The sequence below is a fragment of the Hemitrygon akajei genome, chromosome 4 (genome assembly GCF_048418815.1).
Source record: "Hemitrygon akajei chromosome 4, sHemAka1.3, whole genome shotgun sequence".
NCBI classification, from domain to species: domain Eukaryota; kingdom Metazoa; phylum Chordata; class Chondrichthyes; order Myliobatiformes; family Dasyatidae; genus Hemitrygon; species Hemitrygon akajei.
In genome coordinates this window covers 160,023,755-160,045,079 of record NC_133127.1, presented here as the reverse complement: position 1 = coordinate 160,045,079, position 21,325 = coordinate 160,023,755, and the positions used below count along the sequence as shown (strand labels likewise).

At 37.8% G+C, this 21,325-nt stretch overlaps 1 protein-coding gene and 1 long non-coding RNA gene across 10 annotated transcripts in view; both read right to left on the bottom strand.

Annotated features, from left to right (window-relative positions):
• Positions 1-1,511: 1,511 nt before the first annotated feature.
• Positions 1,512-4,568, bottom strand: LOC140726857 (uncharacterized). The gene is made up of 3 exons (XR_012098744.1): positions 4,365-4,568; positions 3,631-3,787; positions 1,512-1,805 (listed from the first exon to the last, which is right to left on the bottom strand). It is a non-coding gene; the product is annotated as an uncharacterized lncRNA (long non-coding RNA).
• Positions 4,569-8,777: 4,209 nt separating this feature from the next.
• Positions 8,778-21,325, bottom strand: part of cdk8 (cyclin dependent kinase 8) — a 105,987-nt gene continuing 93,439 nt past the window's right edge. For 8 of the 9 annotated variants that reach the window (XM_073043780.1, XM_073043781.1, XM_073043778.1 and 5 more), the window contains 5 exons: positions 15,509-15,581; positions 13,577-13,674; positions 12,252-12,330; positions 11,739-11,897; positions 8,778-9,988 (listed from right to left, as the gene is read on the bottom strand). In XM_073043780.1, the coding sequence (XP_072899881.1) occupies positions 9,863-9,988; positions 11,739-11,897; positions 12,252-12,330; positions 13,577-13,674; positions 15,509-15,581 (535 nt within the window). In that variant the 3' untranslated portion in view covers positions 8,778-9,862. The remainder of the gene's footprint in view (positions 9,989-11,738; positions 11,898-12,251; positions 12,331-13,576; positions 13,675-15,508; positions 15,582-21,325) is intronic. The other variant, XM_073043779.1, reaches the window with a different exon arrangement.

Genomic DNA, 21,325 nt, shown 5'->3' with positions numbered 1-21,325 from the left:
ATGTCTGTCTGTCTGTTCTGACTGAGAAGGATGTGAGCAAATGCACAAGAAGATGAGGAGCCTTGTCAACTACCATACAGGGAGCCATGGTAAAGAAAAGAGAAAAAAAAAATCCTAAGGGCACAAGCATTTTCCCCCGTTCTCACCACTCATTTCCCTCTTAATAACCTACCCGTTTTCTCCCATTTCCCATTCTGTGTTAGGATTTTTGACCTGAAATGTCGACACATTTTCTCCCTGAGCAAATAGTGGATTCCACTTAATTGGGTCTTGGTTAATTGGGGCTGCTTACTATTTGGGGCGACTCTTCAAGAACAAAATCTAATTGGGGAAATAGATTGGATTCTCTTTGTTTATCTGGGACACTATGCTGCTTAATTGGGCCAGAAGACTGTTACCAGTTTCTAATCAGCATCAGACACGCGCATTTATGTGGCTGTGCTTAGAGTGAACAATTTTTAAATATTAAACACAAAGTACACTGCAGATGCTGTGGTCAAATCAACACGTACTTGCACTACCGTACTTTCCCTTTTCTATTTTCTAATTATGATTTATAATTTAAATTATTATTATATTTACTTCGATTTGTACTTCAGGGAGCGCGAAGCGCAGAAACATATCACTGATGATTGTACACTCTATCAATTGTTTGGTGACAATAAAGTATTTGTATTGTATTTGTAAGTACAAACAAGCTGGATGAACTCAGCAGGTCGGGCAGCATCCGTTGAAATGAGCAGTCAACATTTCGGGCTGAGATGTTGACTGCTCATTTCAACGGATGCTGCCCGACATGCTGAGTTCATCCAGCTTGTTTGTACGTGTTAATTTTTAAATATTGTAAGTTGTGTGTGCTTGTGTTCAAAAAGCAGTGGTTTTTGTCACCGATAGTTGGCGAGAAATAAGCAGTATGAACAAATCCGAACAGTTTTGCTCACTGTGGTTTCAAGCATTCAAGCTTGGAGATGCCAGAAACAGCCGGGAGTGAAAATGAAACCATTTCACCACTTCAGTAGGTTAGGAACTACAAAGAATTCAAAGGTATCAGCAGTCATCTTGAATGTTACAATGAAAATGAAGATTTGGAGTTTGGAGCACTGTATGAAGGCAGTCCATTATCTACACTAGGTGTTTGTGCTGATTTTGTTCACTTACAGTCAAAGAACACGGCAGCGTACATTGAATGAATTCCTGTCAATAACTAATAGGAACTAAAACAGTTTTATAGTACTGTAGTAGTATTGCTAGTTCCAATTTGTTCTATATTTCATTCAACAGCGGTGAGAAGGCCACCTTCCATAAACAATGTCTAGGATCGGTATGATGTGGGGTTCCACCAGACAAGAATATCTTGATGTTCTGATTATAGATAGCTGAATTTGAGCAAATGCTGTGGTAAGTACTGCCCATCCACAATTGTCTGTCAGCAAGAAATAACATCATACACAGCATAAAATTATAAAGAAATTGTATTTATTAGTTAATAAGGAAAAAGAAAACAAAGGGTCCCTAACAGTTAAGCCTGTCCAATGTACACAAACGTTGGAGCTCGGGTATCTGCAGCTACTTTACCAGTTCCTGTAGCAGCTCATCCACCCCTCACTCCTTGGAGCCATTCATCTGCACAAAGCACTTCTTGCAATGGAGACTCTGCTTCCCACGGCACATTCTGTGGCAACTTTCCTTCTGTTCTACTCCACACTCCGCCAAAAGACCCCAAGCCACACCACTGTCCTTCAGAAAACTCTTTGCCACTGCTCTCTAGAAACTTCTCTCGCATCCCACAATCCTGACTTGCGTTCCTAAGATGGGCAACATGGATCAAAATGCATTTTCCAGTATGGCACACTGCTTTTACAAAAAACTAGTACACTGTATAAACCACCTCACAGCATAGCAGTGGCATAACCAACATCAACCAACCTCCAGTGTGAGATCTCATCTAAGTACATCACATCCACTGGTTCTCCCTTAGACTCAAGCAGTCCAGATTCTTAGACAAATGTAATTTCTCTTTCACACCTCCATGCCAAGCAACTGCTCATTCCCTTTATCATTGTTATTGCATACTTCCTATAGATTGCCACATTTTCTCTACTACTGATCAGAATCAGATTTAATGTCACTGACATGTTTGAAATTTGTTGATTTGTGGCAGCAGTACATAGCAATACATAATTTAAAAAACTCTAAATATAAATCTAAGGCTATAAGTTAAAATAGAATATATTTAAAAACTAAGTAGTGCAAAGTGAGAGCAAAATAAAAGAAATACGATATTTAGGCAGTGTACGTGGGGTCCTCGTCCATTTGGTAATCTGACAGCGGAGGGGAAGAAGCTGTCCTAAAACATTGAATGTGTGTCTTCAGGCTTCTCATTGCTACCAGTAAGGTGGTGCTCGAGAAGAGGGCATGTCCTGGGTGATCGGAGTCCTTAACGATGGATGCAGCCTTTTAGCTGTTAAACTAGCAGATCAATAGATCCCTATATTCTTTCCCCACCTTTCTAAAATGCTGGATTAGTAGAATTCTAATTCACAAAGAAGAGTCATAATTATACAGCACAGAAATAAGTCTTTGGCCCATCTAGTCTATGCTAACCAAATGCCTCCTGAGCTAGTCTCACTTCTCCATATCAATGTTTCCTATCCATAAATCAGTCTTTTAAACATTGTAGCTACTTTACCACTTCCTCTAGCAACTCATTCCACAAACCCACTTTCTTCGTTGCAGGAAAAATGTGATCTCAGGTCTCCTTCGAGTCTCTCCCCTTTCATCTTAAACCTAATTGCTCCAGTTTAGGTTCCCTTGCCCTAGGTAAAGTATCTGCAACTATCCATCTTATCAATGTCCCTCTTGATTTTATAGACCCTCTCTATAAATCACCCTTCAGCTGCCTCTGTTCCAGGAAACAGTCACAGCTTTTCAATCCTCTACCTGTAACTCAAACCTTCAATTACTGCACATCCTTGTGAATTTTTAATAATCCCCTCACTAACTTAATCACATCTTCCAATAGTATAGCAACCAGTAATTACATGTGCTGTTCTGAACCAGTGTTATCTTATTGTTGATGAATAATTGGATAATTTCAGGTATAAAATTAATTGTTCTCTGTAGTCTATCCATGTGATTTTAATTTTTTTTGCCTGGATACACTTAGGAGCCTATGAAGTGAGCTATTGCAATGTTTGGTGGTCACTTGGAAGCACATCAGTGAGAATAACTGCGCTATATCCTGTCCTCGTATCTTCTTACTTCAAAACCAGGGAAATTTGTTTATAAGAATCTCCAAACTATGATTCCAAAGCAAAATGGAGCTAAACTGGTTACTAAATAGTAATTTATTTTACAAAAATGTATTTTTCAGTACTTACAAGGTTCTAAAGTGAAAATCTGGATTTAACATTTGAATTATACAAATGGGTTTAGTGATTGCATGGTTAAGTTAGTGGACAACCAGTCCCAGAGTTCAGGACTTTGCATCTTGAGACATGGTTTCCCATCTCACCATGGTAGCTGTGCAAGCTTAAATTCAAACAAATATTATAAAAATCAGGAGTTTCTTTTTAAATATAGTCTTACTAATAGTAACAATGAAATTACTACATTATCATAATAACCCACCTGGTTTACTAATTTGCTTTCATCATCAGACTGACCGAAATGTGATTCCAGCTTTACTAATGCATTTGACTTCTAAATGCCTTTTCAGTCCATAGATTATTGGGGATGGGCATCAGATGCTGGCATTGCCATGTGATGGTCATGTTCTGTGAACAAACTTGAAATAAAGCAGGTGAGCTTTCATTATTTGTGGCATGGTTTTAACAGCTTCTTCTTGAAACTACAAAAGGCACTTGGATATTTATTCACAGGTACGATGTCATCAGGCAATATCAGGACAACATGACTTTCCTATTGTAGTGGGACATGTGTTGGGTTAAGGAATTATTTACCTTGATCCACTTTACAGTTAAGGAAGAATTGAACTTTAAATAGCTAAGATGTTATGGCATTGTCATTGCACTACAGCCTCTGAAGATGTTTATTTGTTTGTACTATACTTGACATTATAAAGAGATTAATGAATCATTGAATTCACTAAAACAGTAGTAACAGGAATACAGCTGTGAATATTTCATCAGTAGGATTGGCTGAAGTGCTAGAGCAATTATAGTTCTGCATGCCATGGATCAAATTACGAGTATCTCCTATTTAGGGATACTTAATGACGGACAGAAAGAAATATGAAGTTTTAACAATTTCAAAACCACTTGAATTAATTAAAAATTGTTGATACTTATGTGACTTTTAATATCCACACTACATTTAAGGAATTCACTTTGCCAACCACTTACCTGCTTGATTAAAAACATCAAGAATATTTTTCCCAAGGTGAAATCAAATACAAATGCAAGGCAGAGACACTATATGAATGAATACGAGATACAGATGATGCTGGGATTAAATGATTAACATAAAGCCAGGAATGTTCAACAGGCTAATATGCTTGTATGGCTATTTATAAAGCTAATCACATGGTTATTACATGTATAGAAGAATTGAAAGGTTGAGATACATTTTAAATACTTTAAACCCAACAGGGTGTAAAACAAATATACAAATCACATTATATTTTAGAACATTTAAGCAGCTTTATTATTATGTGCATAGTTAAGTTCTTGCCCTTTCAGTTTAATTTTATTTGAAATCTGGTTTCTAGGTGTTGGTTTCTTTACCTTTGGTACAAATGTTTGGTTTCCTTTCCACCATCTATTGTCCCAAGGCAGACAGATCAGTTCTAAGGATCTAAATAATCACAAAGTCTCCTATTTGTTTAATCATATTTTGTACTGCATTTCATTACATTTACATTGCTCTTGAAGTACTTTTACTTACTGATGCACATGGAAATCAATAGAAAACTGGATTCCTTTATAAGAAACTCTTTTCTAATGGTATTATGGTACCAACATTTGATTTATTTTTAAATCTTCAGATGCCTCGGTCGATGAAAACACTTTTGAGTATAACAAATGTTATATCTGCAGTGTAAACTGTTGCAGTGAAAGCCTAATGATAAAATGGTCTAGTAAAGCGCTATTGTTTTATTCCCTGCTTATTTCCTGCTTTTTATCTTTGAACAAGGAAGAGGATGTATTTATATTTCTCAAGATAGATTACAAATTATTTAATAGTATCATAAAACCTGCATTATGAAGGAAACCCTTGCTTGTTAAGCTTTTTGAGAATTATCAAGGATTATTTAGCAGATTAATAAATTCAAATGTAAGAAAATTTCTTGGGTTAATTCCTAGGGTGATACTACTGACATTTATAGAAGTTATATTAACATTCAATAGAACCTTGGTCAGACCACACATCCTTTGAGGGATTCTGGTCTGTCAAATTTGGTTGTTTATTGCTATAGGTGATCACTTGCTTCCAATTGTTGTTCAGCTTGGCCGGTGCATATTAGTAATGTGAGATCCATCAAATGGCACCTTGAAATGGATTCTTAAGTATGCTACATTATTATGCATTGGAAATGTGCAGTGCAAGCAGAAGATGACATCAGTCAGCAGTCTGTCTCACTTAGTGTGTGAAGAGCCTTTAGCCATTGTACAAAACAACATATTACTTCCCTTTTCCCCACAAAGGCCACCAAGGCTACACCTGCAGCATCTACTTAAGGTTGAAGTCCACACTCTTTTAAATGTCCAACTGGGTTGTAATCACCTGACTGACTTCCACCATCTGCTTATCCACAAAGAACTTTCTCTTTAAGTACAGGTTGATATTCAGCTGCCTTCCATTGCTTAAAGTGGTGCCAGCTATTTACAAAGCCCGGCTTCTTGCTGATGAGCTAAGGCAATCAGCTACACAATTAATGCTGACTGAATGCTTAAATCTTGATAATTAGCAGGTAGAATTAATCTGGTACACCGCCTCCACTGGGTGTTAATTGTGTCAATTTGTAAAAAAAAAAATAATTTCTAAAGTAAACTGTATTTTCCACTTTAATTTTGACTTATTATGCTCTTCTACTGCTGCCCATGAAAAGAACACTGCTTTTAGTTTAATGTACAAGGGATTAAGAAGCTGTTAATTAACAGTACTGTAAAATGTATGCAACAGATTTCCTGCACAAACACTGTACCTGCGGCAGGTCTTAATCCTATTTGTGAAAATGAATCCATTTTAAGACGCAGTGTACTTACCCCATGAATTGGAAAAAAAACAAGATTTACAATAGGATCAGTAAAAATGGACATGCATCATTTGGTTCAAGAGCAAAAGGTCAAATCAGCAAATGAAATGGAGTTGTAAGAATCATAGAAAATATATTATGTAAGAAGCCATTTAGTCCCATCATGTATCAAATGAAAAGGAGCTACCCAGTCTAATCCCACCTTCCAGCACTAGGTTCATAGACCTGCCAATCACAGCTCAGTACACATCTAAGTACTTTTTAAGTATCATTATGATTTCCACTCATGTCACGTAGAATGTTCCAGGCCACTCTAGCTAAAAACTCATTTCATCATCTCCCTTCTATCAATTACTTTAGGCCAATGTCCCCTGGTTTTTGACACTATTAGCAATGGGCAATATGTCTTCCCTATTTACTTTACATGGGTTCCTCAATAAAGTCTTCACTGAGCTAACCATCTCCCCAGCCCCCTCCCAATTTAAAAAAAACTGCCCAATCGCTCCACAAAACTTTCCCAGTCTTGGCAACATCTCTACAGATTTCCTCAGCACCCTCTCCAGTGTAGCCACATCTTTCAAGTAATGTGGGGATCAGAATGGTTAGTCATGGAGTTACATAGCACAGAAGCAGGCCTTTCGGCCCAACTTGTCCATGCTGACCAAGATGTCTATTTTTTGCCTGCATTTGGCCCATATCCTCTAAACCTTTTTCTATTCAAGAACCTGTTAAAGTATCTTTTAAATGTTGTAGCTGTACCAGCATCTACTGCTTCCTGACATTGTTTCACATACCCACCACACTGTGTGAGAAAGCCCAATCCTCTAAATCTTTCACCTTCATGTGAAAATCCTCGTTTTAGACTACCCTGTGGTGATAAAAAACCTTGTTTATGCCTATCATGATTTTATAAACCTCTAAAGTCTCCCCTCAGCCTCATCCAATCTCTCCTTTTAACCCAGTCCCAGTAACAACCTCATGATTGTCTTTTGTACCCTTTCCAGCTAAATGACATCCTCCCAACTAGAACTGTGTACTATACTAAGTAGTGACATCCTAACTCCTACACTCAATGCTGACCAATGAAGGTAAGTGTACCAAATGTCTCTTTACTACTGTCTACCACTTACAAAAAACTATACCTGTACCCCTTGATCTCACAGTTCTACAAAACTCCCCTGGACCCCACTTTTACTGAGCACGACCTGTCCTAATTTCACAACAAATGCCAGGTAACATTAAACCTGATAATGAACTACCTAAAATGTAGCATGTCATAATTGTCCAGGTTAAATTCAAACTCCCATTCCTCTCCACAATGCCCCAGTTCATCTGGATCCTGTTGTAACCTTAGATAACCACCTTCATTGTCCAATTGAGGTGCCATCTGCAAATTTACCATGTTAACATCGTCATCCCCATCATTAATACAGATAACAAACAGTTGATCCAGTACCAATCCCTGTGACACACAACTGATCATGGACCTCCAATCTCACAACCTTTATCAGCCCATCTCTGTCCACCAAGCCAATTTGGTATTCAATTGGCTAGCTTCAGTGGATCCCATGTCATCTAACCTTCCAGACTGGAATCTCACGTGCAACCTTGTCAAAGGCCTTGGTGAAGTCCATAAAGTTCTTAATTAAAAGCACAACATTAGCAATTAAAGGTGCGGGAGGGGGGAGGGCAGTGAGAGAAGACGGAGAATCCGTGAGAAAAATGAAAGATGTTGATACAATTTTATTTAGTTCACAAATGATTTTTAATAAATATTTTAACACTCTTAAAATTTGCACATTCAAGCCATCTTCAACCCACAGAGAGCATCAATGCTGTTCCTTCATTGATCCACTAAGAGGCATCCTTGAGCTACCTAGAGGTGAAACTAAGACAAACTTTCAGGGTTAGTGTACATTCTGCATCTCATCTATTCACTATCCCTTCAATTTGTTTTTTTTTTGTCATTGTGGTAGTAAGAAAATTGTGAATGCATAACATTACAGAAATAGGTTTTTTAAAAGCAGAATATGGCTGCCTGGCTACATAATTAAACTGGAAATCCCAATTTAGAATAAAAAAGTAAAGTGCTTAGGCAAGCTATGTTATAAGCAAACTCATGATTAAGGCAATAGCTATAAAAAGTTACCTTGAAGTTTTTGTTTTAAATCAGTCAGAGGGGACATTAGAAATCAGTCTGGATACTGAAACTAATGCTTAAAAATATTATCCACCAAATGAGAGTATTCACAAAATTACTTATGACTGCAGAGATATGTAAACCAATCAAATGTATTTGTTGAAGTGACGAATGGAAAGTTTTCACATTTTTAAACAGCTGGGAAAACCAATAGTGGTGCAAAATGTAATAAAAACTATACAGTACAACTATCCAGCTTAAAGTTCCAGCTATCTATGTAAACAGATATGCAGCAAGCTAGATTCAAACTTTTCCAGTATTCTCTTTTGTTTTCTAATTCAGAATTCATAATATTTTACTTTTGTAAGCTGGTATCTATGGAATTTTCATTCAAAACATAACACCGTCCAAAGTACTTAATAAAATTTTAGTAGTAAAGTTACTACCATAATTTTCAAAATTTATTTTCAGAATACTTGCTTCATGTAAAATGGTACAATACAATTGTTACATTTTTAAATGAATTCTAAGGCTCTCTACATCTCACACTCATCTTAAGGGCACTCAATAAAAGCATTTACATTATTTTTAAAAAATGACCAAACAAAAAGAAAATCCACTACACAAACCCAGCTTTATAAACTCATGACAAAATATTTGAGCAGAAGCTGAAAACATGGAGACACCACATGCTTTTTGTTTGCTCACAAGTCAGCAACACATACAAAAAAAAAATAAACACTGTTCAAGGTAATTCTCCCTTGAAAATCTGGATAAACATCACAGATGCAATACTCAGTACAGTTATCTACTGTTGGTAAAATTAAGGGTAGCAGCTGTTTTAAGTCAAAGTCAGTTTGTAAATATTGGGGTAGAATCAAGTGAAGGTATGTTTGAACAATGTAAATGAAAAGTTCATAAACTGCCAGGCTGGAGTCCTTTGGAGGTTACAATCAGTTGATAAATTATGAAGCTTACATACTGCAGTTTTGTGCTGCAAACACATTAAAAGGTAAAACACTGAAAGACGTGAACCAACCACAAAATACAGCCAAATGTGAAATTTGTACCATATAAAGTACATTATGCATAATGAATACCTTGACCATCAAACGTAACTGCTCTTCAAGTACCAGTTTAGAAGAATCTTTCTTGCTATGGTAGAACATTGATAAACAGCAAGAACATTCACCACCAAAAGTTAGAAATCATTGTTGTACATTCACTGTTTTAACTGCTACAATTTGTAAATTGTAAGGGGAAAAAGTAATTGGTCTTAAAAAGCAGGTCAAGTAAACTATAGAAGCAGCATGTCAATGAACACAAACTGTGCTAGAGCTCTCCTTTCAAGTCTATCCCAAGTACTACTCCATCTGTGGAAACAAAAGGAGTTGGCTAATGTGGTTATACAGTACATTCTTGGGATCTGAGCCACACCAAGGCTGCCAGCCATATGTTCAGTCTATAGCCACAGCGAGGGCCAGGATCTTGGGAATAACTACAGCTCAGTACCGGTGTGCCTGGTGTGAGTACTGTGGAGGCTGCTGGGAGGTAGTTGAATATCCCATGCTGCTCTGTGGTTGTGATGTGCTTGGTCCAGGATTCTGATATGCAGCATGTGGATTGGATCGCTTTAAAAAGAAAAATGACAAAATATGTTTTAATACTTAGGGGAAAAAAGCAGAATTAAGTACTATAGTGAAAAACAGATCAATTTGAACTGCTTAAACATTCTAACAGATTGACAAATATTAACTCAACTAAATCCATGTCTTACTGCACAGAAATTTTATTTAAAATACAGGTTCGTCTCAGCTTGCAACCGCCTGACTTGTGTATAGTCCATAAATATAAATGAGCATCTTGGATTTGCTGACTGTACCTCTTCTACCATATGGGAACTGGATTCATAGCTGCATTTCCAAGTTGCAAACTGTTCAAGTTATGAAATGTTCACAGGAACAGAACCCCGGCGTAATCTGGGAACCTGTACATCATTCCATCTACTCACATTTTTTAAAGCAAAGCAGATATTGCATATTCAATGGAAAACTAATAATGAGAGATTAATAAAATTTGCTTGGGAATAAATCATTGTCAACTTTATCTGATGAAACTCCTGAATTAGGAAAAAATGTACTAAAAATTAACAATTTGGAAGTACAAAAAAGTGATATTTTTACAACTTTTTATATCATGTTTCTTTAAGGATCTTGCTTTAAAGAGGTACATTCAGACTTTTAAAATCCATGAAAGAACACAAGTGGATGACACCAAGATTGGGAGTGCAGTGGACAGTGAGGAAGGCAATGAAAGCTTGCAGTGGGATCTACACCAGCTGGAAAAATGGCAGATGGAATTTAATGCAGACAAATATGACATAATACACTTTTGGAGAATAAATTACAGTAATAGTGGACAAATTGAAAGAGCACAGAAAATTTACAAGGATGTTGCCAGAACTTGAGAACCTGAGTTAGGGAAAGGTTGAATAGGTTAGGACTTTATTCCCCAGAGTGAGGAGATATTGAACAGAGAAATACAAAATTGTGAACTGTACAGATAGGGTTAAATAAAACAGGCTTTTTCTACTGAGGTTGGGTGACACTAGAAGGTGAAATGTTTAAAGGGAACATGGGGGAGAGCTTCACTCTGTGGTTGGAGTGTGGAATGAGCTGCTAGAAGTGGTGGATGGAGGTTTGATTTCAACATTGAAGAGAAATCTAGATTGATACATGGACAGGAGGGGTATGGAGGACTATGGTTCAGGTATAGGTTGATAGGACAAGGCAGATTAATAGATCAGCACAGACTCGGTGGGCTGAAAAGCCTTTTTCTGTACTGTAGTGTTCTATGACTATAAAACTATTCAAGAAAATTAACAAGGCAGTGAAGTCTAATTTTGTTGAAGTATTAAAAAAATCTTCATCTTATTTTGAAAGTTGTTACCCTTTTTTTGTTTGTTAAGTATGTCAAAAATGAAATGTTAAAGAAATATGGAAATATGCGCTTAAAATTTTACATTAAGTACTCCTTTACAATGCTTAAGTTTGATTTTTAAAAAATAGCCAGAGTTACTAGTTTTAGGAAAAAAATAGAGAACAAGTGACTAAACAAGCAAAAGCAGAAGAAATTCTACAGATGCTGGAGATGTTCAATACACACCCAAAATTCTGGAGGAATTCAGCAAAGTAGCATCTATGGAGGGGAATACATAGTCGACATTTTGAGATAAGACCCTTCCAGTCCTTATGAATGGGATCGGCCCAAAACGTCAACTGCTTATTTCCTCCATAGATGCTCCTGACTTGCTGAAATTCACTGTCATTTAATGTGTGTTGCTATAAATAAAGCTTTTAAAAGCAAAACTGAGTTCTGTACCTGGTAATCTGAGGTCATGATAAGTCCACCTGAGGTAGTGGTAGGGGGGACAACTCGGACTTTCTTGAGAGGGGGTCCTTGTGTGTGACTGTTGTCTTGGTTCCCTGGATGGCCACCTCCATTAGTGTGATTATTGCCTTGTTGTTGCTGTTGGTTCTTCTCAATTTATGAAGATAAAATAAAGAGAAATCTGAACCAGCATATTCTAATATCCACAATTATCATTCTATTTGCCAAGCAAAATCTTAAGTAGAAAATTCTACAACTTATAAAGCTATTGAACATTAATGCAAGCTTTGCTGTACCAAAAATAAATATGCAGTCAAAAAAGGCAATTACCTAAAGTTCAGTATAATATCAGAGCTAAATAATATCTACGATACTACATGCTGTCACAATGCAATTTTATCCGTTGAACTGCAAATATATCAATGCATCAATCTAATTCTGTTTCATTTCAAGGAATCCATGATAAATAGAAACTTATTAAAATGCTTTGTTCTTTACACCTACCTTTTCTCCTTTATCATCAGGTTCATCTTCTGTAAGAAATTCTCGTTTTGGATAGGGAATCTGACAACCAGCAAATACACTGCAAAATTGAAAAGACAAAATACACTGAAGTTCATAATTATACCCAGCAACTTATCTCAATATTTTTTATCTATACAGGGGAAGGAAGACAAAAAAATATTTCCAATCCCATAATAGAATTTTTTTTTAAACAGGAAAACTGATACTGTATGTCAGTACAAACTGATCAATGAGGAGGCAAAACAAACTGGATTGGCAAGGCAACAGAGAGCTGCGGTATTGTTATATATAAATGTTGTCTGACGAAATTAGTACTCCAAAAAGTAAATATTAAAAGGCTTATTAATAAAACCTTATGTTGATGAATATTTTTCATCACCAGAAAATTACCTATATGATCTATATTAATTATATAAGTTAACCAATACACCAAACTGACAATGGAACGGAGTAGACACATTTCATTAAATGGGATTGGATGTGTTGTTTGGGTAGAATGAACACTTCCATATTTTAAGGCCATCTACAATTGGAGTCTTTATTCAGATTGCCATCTCTGAACCTGCAACTTGATGCTCTTCTAGCTGGCCTACCATCTCTGTTGTGTACAGATTTCAGCTCCAACTCTGCTGTGTCTATTCCATTTATCACCTGCTCAGATATCTTTTACATCTTTGTTGACCTGTGTTGACTTATTTCTATCAATGCCTCCAATTTAAAAGATCCTCATCTCCCCATTTTTAATCTACTCTACCCCTGGCATTTAGGCCCTGAACTACAGAATTCCTTGATCAACTTGCTCAGCACCGCCTTTTTATTTATTTAGAGATACAGCGTGGAATGGGTCCTTCTGGCCCTTTGAATTACATTTCCCTAGCAACTGCTAGCCTAATCACGGGACAATTTACAATGACCAATTTACCTACGAACCTGTACGTCTTTGGACCATGGGAAGAAACTGGAGAAGTCAGAGAAAACCAATGTTTTCCATGGGGAGAAGTACTAGTTCCTTACAGAGGATGCCGGGATTGAACTTCGAACTCCAACACTTCGGCTGTAATGGCGTCGCGCTAACTGCTACACTTCAGTGGCGCCTACCTTGGTCCATTTTCTCCCCCAAATTTTCACCAAAAAAATTATTGGCTAAAGCTTTTGGCCATACTTCCATCCATTTCTTTGGCTCAGTGTCCATTTATTTGTGATTATACCTCTATTAAGAATCTTGGGAAGTTAATCTACATTAAAGGTGTATACAAGTATAAGTTGTTGTTAAAAGGTCTTTGCAACAAATGGAGTCAACGTACTCTGATTTTGGGAGTGGGTCTTCAAGGAAGTAGGGGTCCTGCATAGCCTGTTCTGAGGTAATTCTCTTGGTTGGGTCCATTGTGAGTAACTTCTGAAGCTGAAATTGAGTAGAGATTACAAGAAAAACTATTAATTGTGATGGTAGTCACCAAAATTAATGGATGACTATGGCACCATTTTTCATACCACCACCCTCCCCTCTCACTACAGCCAGTTCAAATCATTACATTTGGGAATCATATAGCCAGAAAAGCAGGTGGATTGCTTGATATTTTTCGGACATTCAAATTGATATATGGAGAAAAGTGCAATTGTAATGCAATAGAGGCTAGTCTTTTTTTAAAAAAAGGATCAGTTGTCAAATATTTAAAGACAACATATGGAAATTATATTACGATTAAAGTTGCTATCAAAAGTACCATTTATATGATAATGAATTATTTATTAAGTAGAGTTCTGCACATGATTAAAATATCTCGAGATGTTGAGATGTTAGACAGGGTCTGCATTTAAATCCATGATGCTAGTACGATTACGTCAACAATGCAGTTCAACATTCCTGTACATGATTCAGCTTAGACCTGCTGACTGTTTCCAATATTTTCTCATTTGTATTTGTTTGACTTGTTTACCAATTTCTTTATTTGTCTGTTAAACATTAAAATGGTTAATCCATTATGGTTCTTAAATAAGAATCTGCCAGAAAGTAATATATTTTTTGTTTTAGCCAAAACTCCTTTTAATATCAACAAAACAAAGAACAGAATCTCAACAACAACTTAATCGTGTGGCACCTTTAATGCAGTAAAATATCATAATGCCATGTATGTGATTATTTGACATTGAGCCACATAAGGAGATGCAAGTGGAGGTGACAGAAAAAGGAATGAGATGGATCAAACAAGTGTATTAAAGGAAGAAAAGTGAAGAGACCAAGGAAGGGCTTTCCAAAGCCTTTGGCCCTTGCAACTGTAAGTAATTGTTCAATGTGTATTATGATTTAAATCAAGGATGTTCTTGAGGGCAAAACTGGAAGAACTTATACACTCAGTGGCCACTTTATTAGGTACATCTGCTTATAAATGCAGGTATCTAATTAGCTAATCATGTGGCAACACCACAATGCATAAAAGCATGCAGACGTGGTCAAGAATTTCATCTGTTATTCAGATCAAGCATTAGAATGGGAAACATGTGATCTAAGTGACTTTGACCATGGAATGATTGTTGGTGCCTAATGGGGTGGTTTGATTATCTCAGAAATTACTGATCGCCTGGGACTTTCACACACAACCGTCTCTGGAGTTTAAAGAGAATGGCGTGAAAAACAAAATGTCCAGTGAGCAGTTGTTCTGTGGGCAAAAAAGTCTTGTTAATGAGAAGCTGAGGGGAGAACTGGTTCAAGATGACAGGAAAGTGACTAACTCAAATAACTACATGTTACAATAGTGGTGTACAAAAGAACATCTCTGAATGCACAACACATTGAACCTTGAAGTGGATGGGCTACAGCAGCAGAAAACCACAAATATACACTATATTTTCTTTAAAATTACTTTTTATTCTTAATGACCATCTTTTCCTTTATCTTACATGGCAGCATGACAGGATAATCATCTGAAGCCATGCTGCATCCTGATTTTTATTTAACACTATTGGAAAATGCGCACTCTGCAAATATTTTAGATTATTCTGCACCTCATTAATGAATAATGATTTACTCCAAATCATTACTTTGCTTGTTTATTTTTATTTGGTTATTTAATATGTTGGATGTACAATGAAAAGAGTAAAATTATGGTGCGTAACAAGCTTAAATTATGTTGTAGCTTTATAGGTAACATAGGCACGTAATTAATTTGATTTTCATATTGATTTTCTTTCTATAACTGTGCATATAATGACTATGAAAAGTTAAATTGGAGACTTACCAAATGAAAAGCTTTGCTATCTGGCTTTACTTTATGTTTCTCCATATATTTGATAAGGCTGCAGTTAGTATAACTGGAAACAAAAAAAAAACACAAACCATTACCAATTTGAAACACTGAGTTACACAAAGGAAAAAAAAAGTCATTTTTTCCCTATGGGAAGTTAGCATTAGTTTTCCCTCATATTTGTATCCACTATAATGGGTTCAGTGGTTCTCGGGAATTAGTGAAATTCTTCATAGGCCAATGAATCAAGAAATTTGGTCAGAAGTGAAAAATTAACTTAAAAAAGGGCTCTTTTAGAAGGGATGCTGGGAACAGGAACCCTGGTGATTGGAAAGCGATAACCAGAACAGGGGCTGCAGTAAATGGAGAGGGAGTATGCTGCAAAGAGTTTCTTGTGATCCAGATGCAAAATGATTCGGACTTCTGAATGGTCAGAATGATTATCACAGTTTTGCTGTATGTTCCCCAATTCAATAAAACTGCTAGAATTTTAACGTTCTAATAGTGAGAGGAATATGGTTTTAATAATAATTCTTAGCCACAAATAATCTTGAAGTATAGTTATGTGAATGGTTTGGATGAGATTCTATTATGAAGAAAACCAGTGCTGCAGTCTTAAAGTGGCTGACTAGTCTATTTCTTTTTGTATCACTCTGATTCTCTCTCTGCCAATGAGTCTCATCTCCATACATTTAAATTCGGCAGGAAGCAACCATGGTTTATAAACGTAACCACACTTCCACAAATAGAAATGTATCAATGCATCTTGCCTACTGCACTTCAATCACTCTGTCTATAACCTCTCTTCTATGGTTTTAATTTTGCACGGTAGATTGTTATAAGACCATAAGACATAAGAGCAGAATTAGGCCATCTGGCCTATCAAGTCTGCTCCGCCATTCAATCATGGCTGATCCCTTTTTCTCTTCTCCTCCTCAACCCCAGTTCCCGGCCTTCTCCCTGTAACCTTTGATGTCATGTCCAATCAAAAAACCTATCAATCTCTGCCTTAAATATACCAATGACCTGGCCTCCACAGCTGCATGTGGCAACAAATTCCACAAATTCACCACACTTGGGCTAAAGATATTTTTCCACATCTCTGATTTCAAAGGGTGCCGCTCTGAGACTGTGCCCTCTTGTCCTAGACTCTCCCACCATGGGAAACACCCTTTCCACATCTAATCTGTCCAGGCCTTTTAGCATTCGAAAGGTTTCAATGAGATACCCTGTCATCCTTCTGAATTCCAGCAAGTATAGACCCAGAGCCATCAAATATCACTCGTATAATAACCCTTTCATTCCTGGAATCATCCTTGTGAACCTCCTCTGGACCTTCTCCAATGCCAGCACATCTTTTCTAAGATGAAGGGCCCAAAACTGTTCATAATACTCAAGGTGAGGCCTCACCAGTGCCTTATAAAGCCTCAGCATCACATCCTTGCTCTTGTATTCTAGACGTCTTGAAATAAATGCTAACGTGGCATTTGGCTTCCTCACCACTGACTCAACTTGCAAGTTAACCTTCAGGGTGTTCTGCACAAGGACTCCCAAGTCCCCCTGCATCTCACGTTCCTGGATTTGTCCCTGTTCAGAAAATAGTCACACATTTATTTCTACTACCAAAGTGGATGGCCATGCCTTTTCCAACATTGCATTTCATTTGCCACTTCCTTGCCCATTCTCCTAATCTGTCTAAATCCTTCTGCATCCTATCTATTTCCTCAACACTACCTGCCCCGTCACCAACCTTCACATCATCTGCAAACTTGGCAACAAAACCATCTATTCCATCATCTAAATCATTTATATACAGCATTAAAAAAAGTGGTAACAACACCGACCCCTGCAGAACACCACTAATCACTGGCAGTCAACCAGACAAGGATCCTTTTATTTTCACTCGCTACCTCCTACCAATCAGCCAAAGCTCTAACCATGTTAGTAACTTTACAGTAATACCATGGACTCTTAACTTGGTAAGTAGCCTCATGTGTGGCATCTTGACAAAGGCCTTCTGAAAGTCCAAATATACAACATTCACAGCATCACCCTTATCTATCCTACTTGCAATCTCCTCAAAGAATTCCAACAGGTTCATCAGGCAGGATTTTCCCTGAAGGAGACCATGCTGACTTTTTCCTATCTTATCCTGTATGTCCAAGTACTCCATAACCTCATCCTTAAAAATTGACTCCAACATCTTCCCAACCACTGAAGTCAGATTAACTGGGCTATAATTTCCTTCCTTCCTTCCTTCTTAAAGAGTGGAATGACATTAGCAATTTTTTACTCCCCTGGCACCATGCCAGAGTCCAAGGATTTTTGAAAGATCATTACTAATGCCTCCACAATCTCTATTGCTACCTTTTTCAGAATCCTAGGATGCAGTTCATCTGGTCCGGGTGACTTATGTACCTTTAGGTCTTTCAGCTTTTTGAGCACCTTCTCCCTTGTAATAGTAACTGCACCCACTGCTCTTCCCTCACACCTTTCAACATCAGGCACACAGCTAGTGTCTTCCACAGTGAAGACTGATGAAAAATACTCATTTATTTCCTCTGCCATCTCGTTGTCCCCCGTTATTATTTCTCTGGCCTCATTTTCTAGTGGCCCTACATCTACTCTCATCTCTCTTTTATTTTTAACACACTTGAAAAAGCTTTTACTATCCACTTTGATATTATTTGCTAGCTTGCTTTCATATTCATCTTTTCCCTCCTAATGATTCTTTTAGTTGCTCTCAGTAGGTTTTTAAAAGCTTCCTAATCCTCTATCTTTCCAATAATTTTTGCTTTGTTGTATGCCCTTTCTTTTGCTTTTATAAGAGCTTTGACTTCCCTTGTCAGCCACAGTTGTAATATTTTACCATTTGAGTATTTCTTCATTTTTGGAATACTTATGTCCTGCACTTGCTCATTTCCCCCAGAAACTCACACCATTGCCGCTCTGCTGACATCCCTGCCAGCAGCTCTTTCCAATTTACTTTGGCCAACTCCTCTCTCATACCACTGTAATTCCCTTTACTCCACTGAAATACTGCTACATCAGGCTTTACTTTCTCTCTATCAAATTTCAAGTTGAACTCAATTATATTGTGATCACCGGTTCCTAAGGGTTCTTTTACTTTAAGCTCCCTAATCGCCTCCAGTTCATAAGAACATAAGAAATAGGAGCAGGAGTAGGCCATCTGGCCCTTCGAGCCTGCCTCGCCATTCAATAAGATCATGGCTGATCTGTCCATACTCAGCTTTATCTACCTGCCTTTTCCCCATAACCCTTAATTCCTCTACTATGTAAAAATCTATCTAACCATATCTTAAATATATTTAGTGAAGAAGCCTCAACTGCTTCCCTGGACAGAAAATTCCACAGATTCACCGCTCTCTAGGAAAAACAGTTTCTCCTCATCTCCGTCCTAAATCTTCCCTGAATCTTGAGGCAATGTCCCCTAGGTCTAGTCTCACCTACCAATGGAAACAACTTTCCTAGTATCTTATCTATCCCTTTCAAAATTTTGTATGTTTCTATAAGATCCCCTCTCATTCTTCTGAATTCCAGAGAGTACAGTCCCAGGCAACTCAATCTCTTCTCAAAAGTTAACCCCTTCATCTCTGGATTCAACCTGGTGAACCTCCTCTGCACTACCTCCAAAGCCAGTACATCCTTTCTCAAGTATGGAGAACAGAACTGCACAGTACTCCAAGCGCGGCCTCACCAGTACCCTGTACAGTTGCAGCATGACCTCTCTGCTCTTAAATACAATCCCTTTAGCAATGAAGGCCAACATTCCGTTTGCCTCCTTAATAACCCGTTGTACCTGCAAGCCAACTTTTTGTGATTCATGCACAAGCACTCCCAAGTCCCTCTGCACAACAGCATGCTGCAATCTTTGACTATTTAAATAATAATCTGCTCTTCTATTATTCCTTCCAAAGTGGATGATCTCACATTTACCAACGTTGTATTCCATCTGCCAGACCTTGGCCCACTTACTTAACGTATCTATATCCCTCTGCAGACTCTCCACGTCCTCAGTACAATTTGCTTTTCCACTTAGTTTAGTGTCATCAGCAAATTTTGCTACGCTATACTCAGTCCCCTCTTCCAAATCATCAATGTAAATGGTAAACAGCTGCGGGCCCAGCACCAACCCCTGCAGCACCCCACTCACCACTGACTGACAACCGGAGAAACACCCATTTATACCAACTCTCTGCCTTCTATTGGTTAACCAATCCACTATTCATGCCAATACACTTCATGCATCCGTATCTTACTTATAAGTCTCTTGTGCAGCACTTTATCAAATGCCTTCTTGAAATTCAACTATACGACATCCACCTGTTCCCCTCTATCCACTGCACTCATTATGTCCTTAAAGAACTCCAGTAAGTTTGTCAAACAGGACCTGCCCTTTCTGAATCCATGCTGCATCTGTCTAATGGAACCACTCCTTTCTAAATGTTTCACTATTTCTTCCTTAATGACAGCTTCAAGCATTTTCCAGACTACAGATGTTAAGCTAACTGGCCTATAGTTGCTGGACTTTTGCCTACATCCTTTTTTTAAAAAAGTGGCGTGACATTTCCTGTCTTCCAATCCGCTGGGACCTGCCCAGAGTCTACAGAGTTTTGGTAAATATTACCAACCTGTCTACTATAACCTTCGCCAATTCCCTCAGCACCCTGGGATGCATCCCATCAGGACCAGGGGACTTATCTACCTCTAGGCCCTCTAGTTTGCTCATCGCTATCTCTTTAGTGACAGTAATTTTATCGAGGTCGTCACCTCCCATTTTGTTACATACATAACACCCAATCCAGTATAGCTGATATCCTAGTAGGCTCAATGTCAAACTGTTCTACAAAGCGATCTTAGGTATTCAACAAACTCACTCTCTTGAGATCCATCACCAACCTGAATTTCCCAATCGACCTGCATGTTAAAATCTCCCATGACTACCCTAACATTGCCCTTTTGACTCGCTTTTTCTATTTCCTGTTGTAACCTGTGGTCCCCTTTCCAGCCACTATTAGGAGGCATGTATACAACTGCCATCAACATCCTTTTACCCTTGCAGTTTCTTAACTCAACCCACGAGGATTCAACATCTTTTGATCCTATGTCACATCTTTCTACTGATTTGATGCCATTCTTTACCAGTAGGGCCACACCACCCCCTCTGCCTAGTTCCCTATCTCTCCGATATAATGTGTAACCTTGGACATTCAGCTCCCAACGACAACCATCCTCCAGACATGATTCAGTGATGGCCACAACATATCTGGCAATCTGTAATAGTGCAACAAGATCATCCACCTTATTTCTTATACTACAAGCATTTAGATACAACAGCTTGAGCACCATATTTGCTATCCTTTCTGATTCAGTATCCCGAAGGACTTTTTTACTCAGCCTGTTATTTTGTCATCACAAAATAATGCACATACAGTAAAGAATTTCAAAGATCAACTGAACAAAATGAGTTTGTTTGCAGATCTTTAAATTAAGTCCCAAAGATTTAATGCTCTCTGCTCACTCTACTTTCACATTAAAAACTCTTAATCCAAAGATGTCTGGAAGAATAAAGAGAAACAGCAAGTTCAAGTCAAATTTGTTCAGGAAGTAACCTTAACACAAATTCTCAAGTATGACAGAGCAATAATATCCACTTGGGAAAGAGGTGCCAAAAGTGACCAATATGGTCTCGGATGGTGACAAGGAGGGATGAGAAAGATTGGCTGTTGAGTAGTATTGCAAGGTCAATGAAGTGATCATGGACTTCAGCAGGACACACATAAGTCTTCA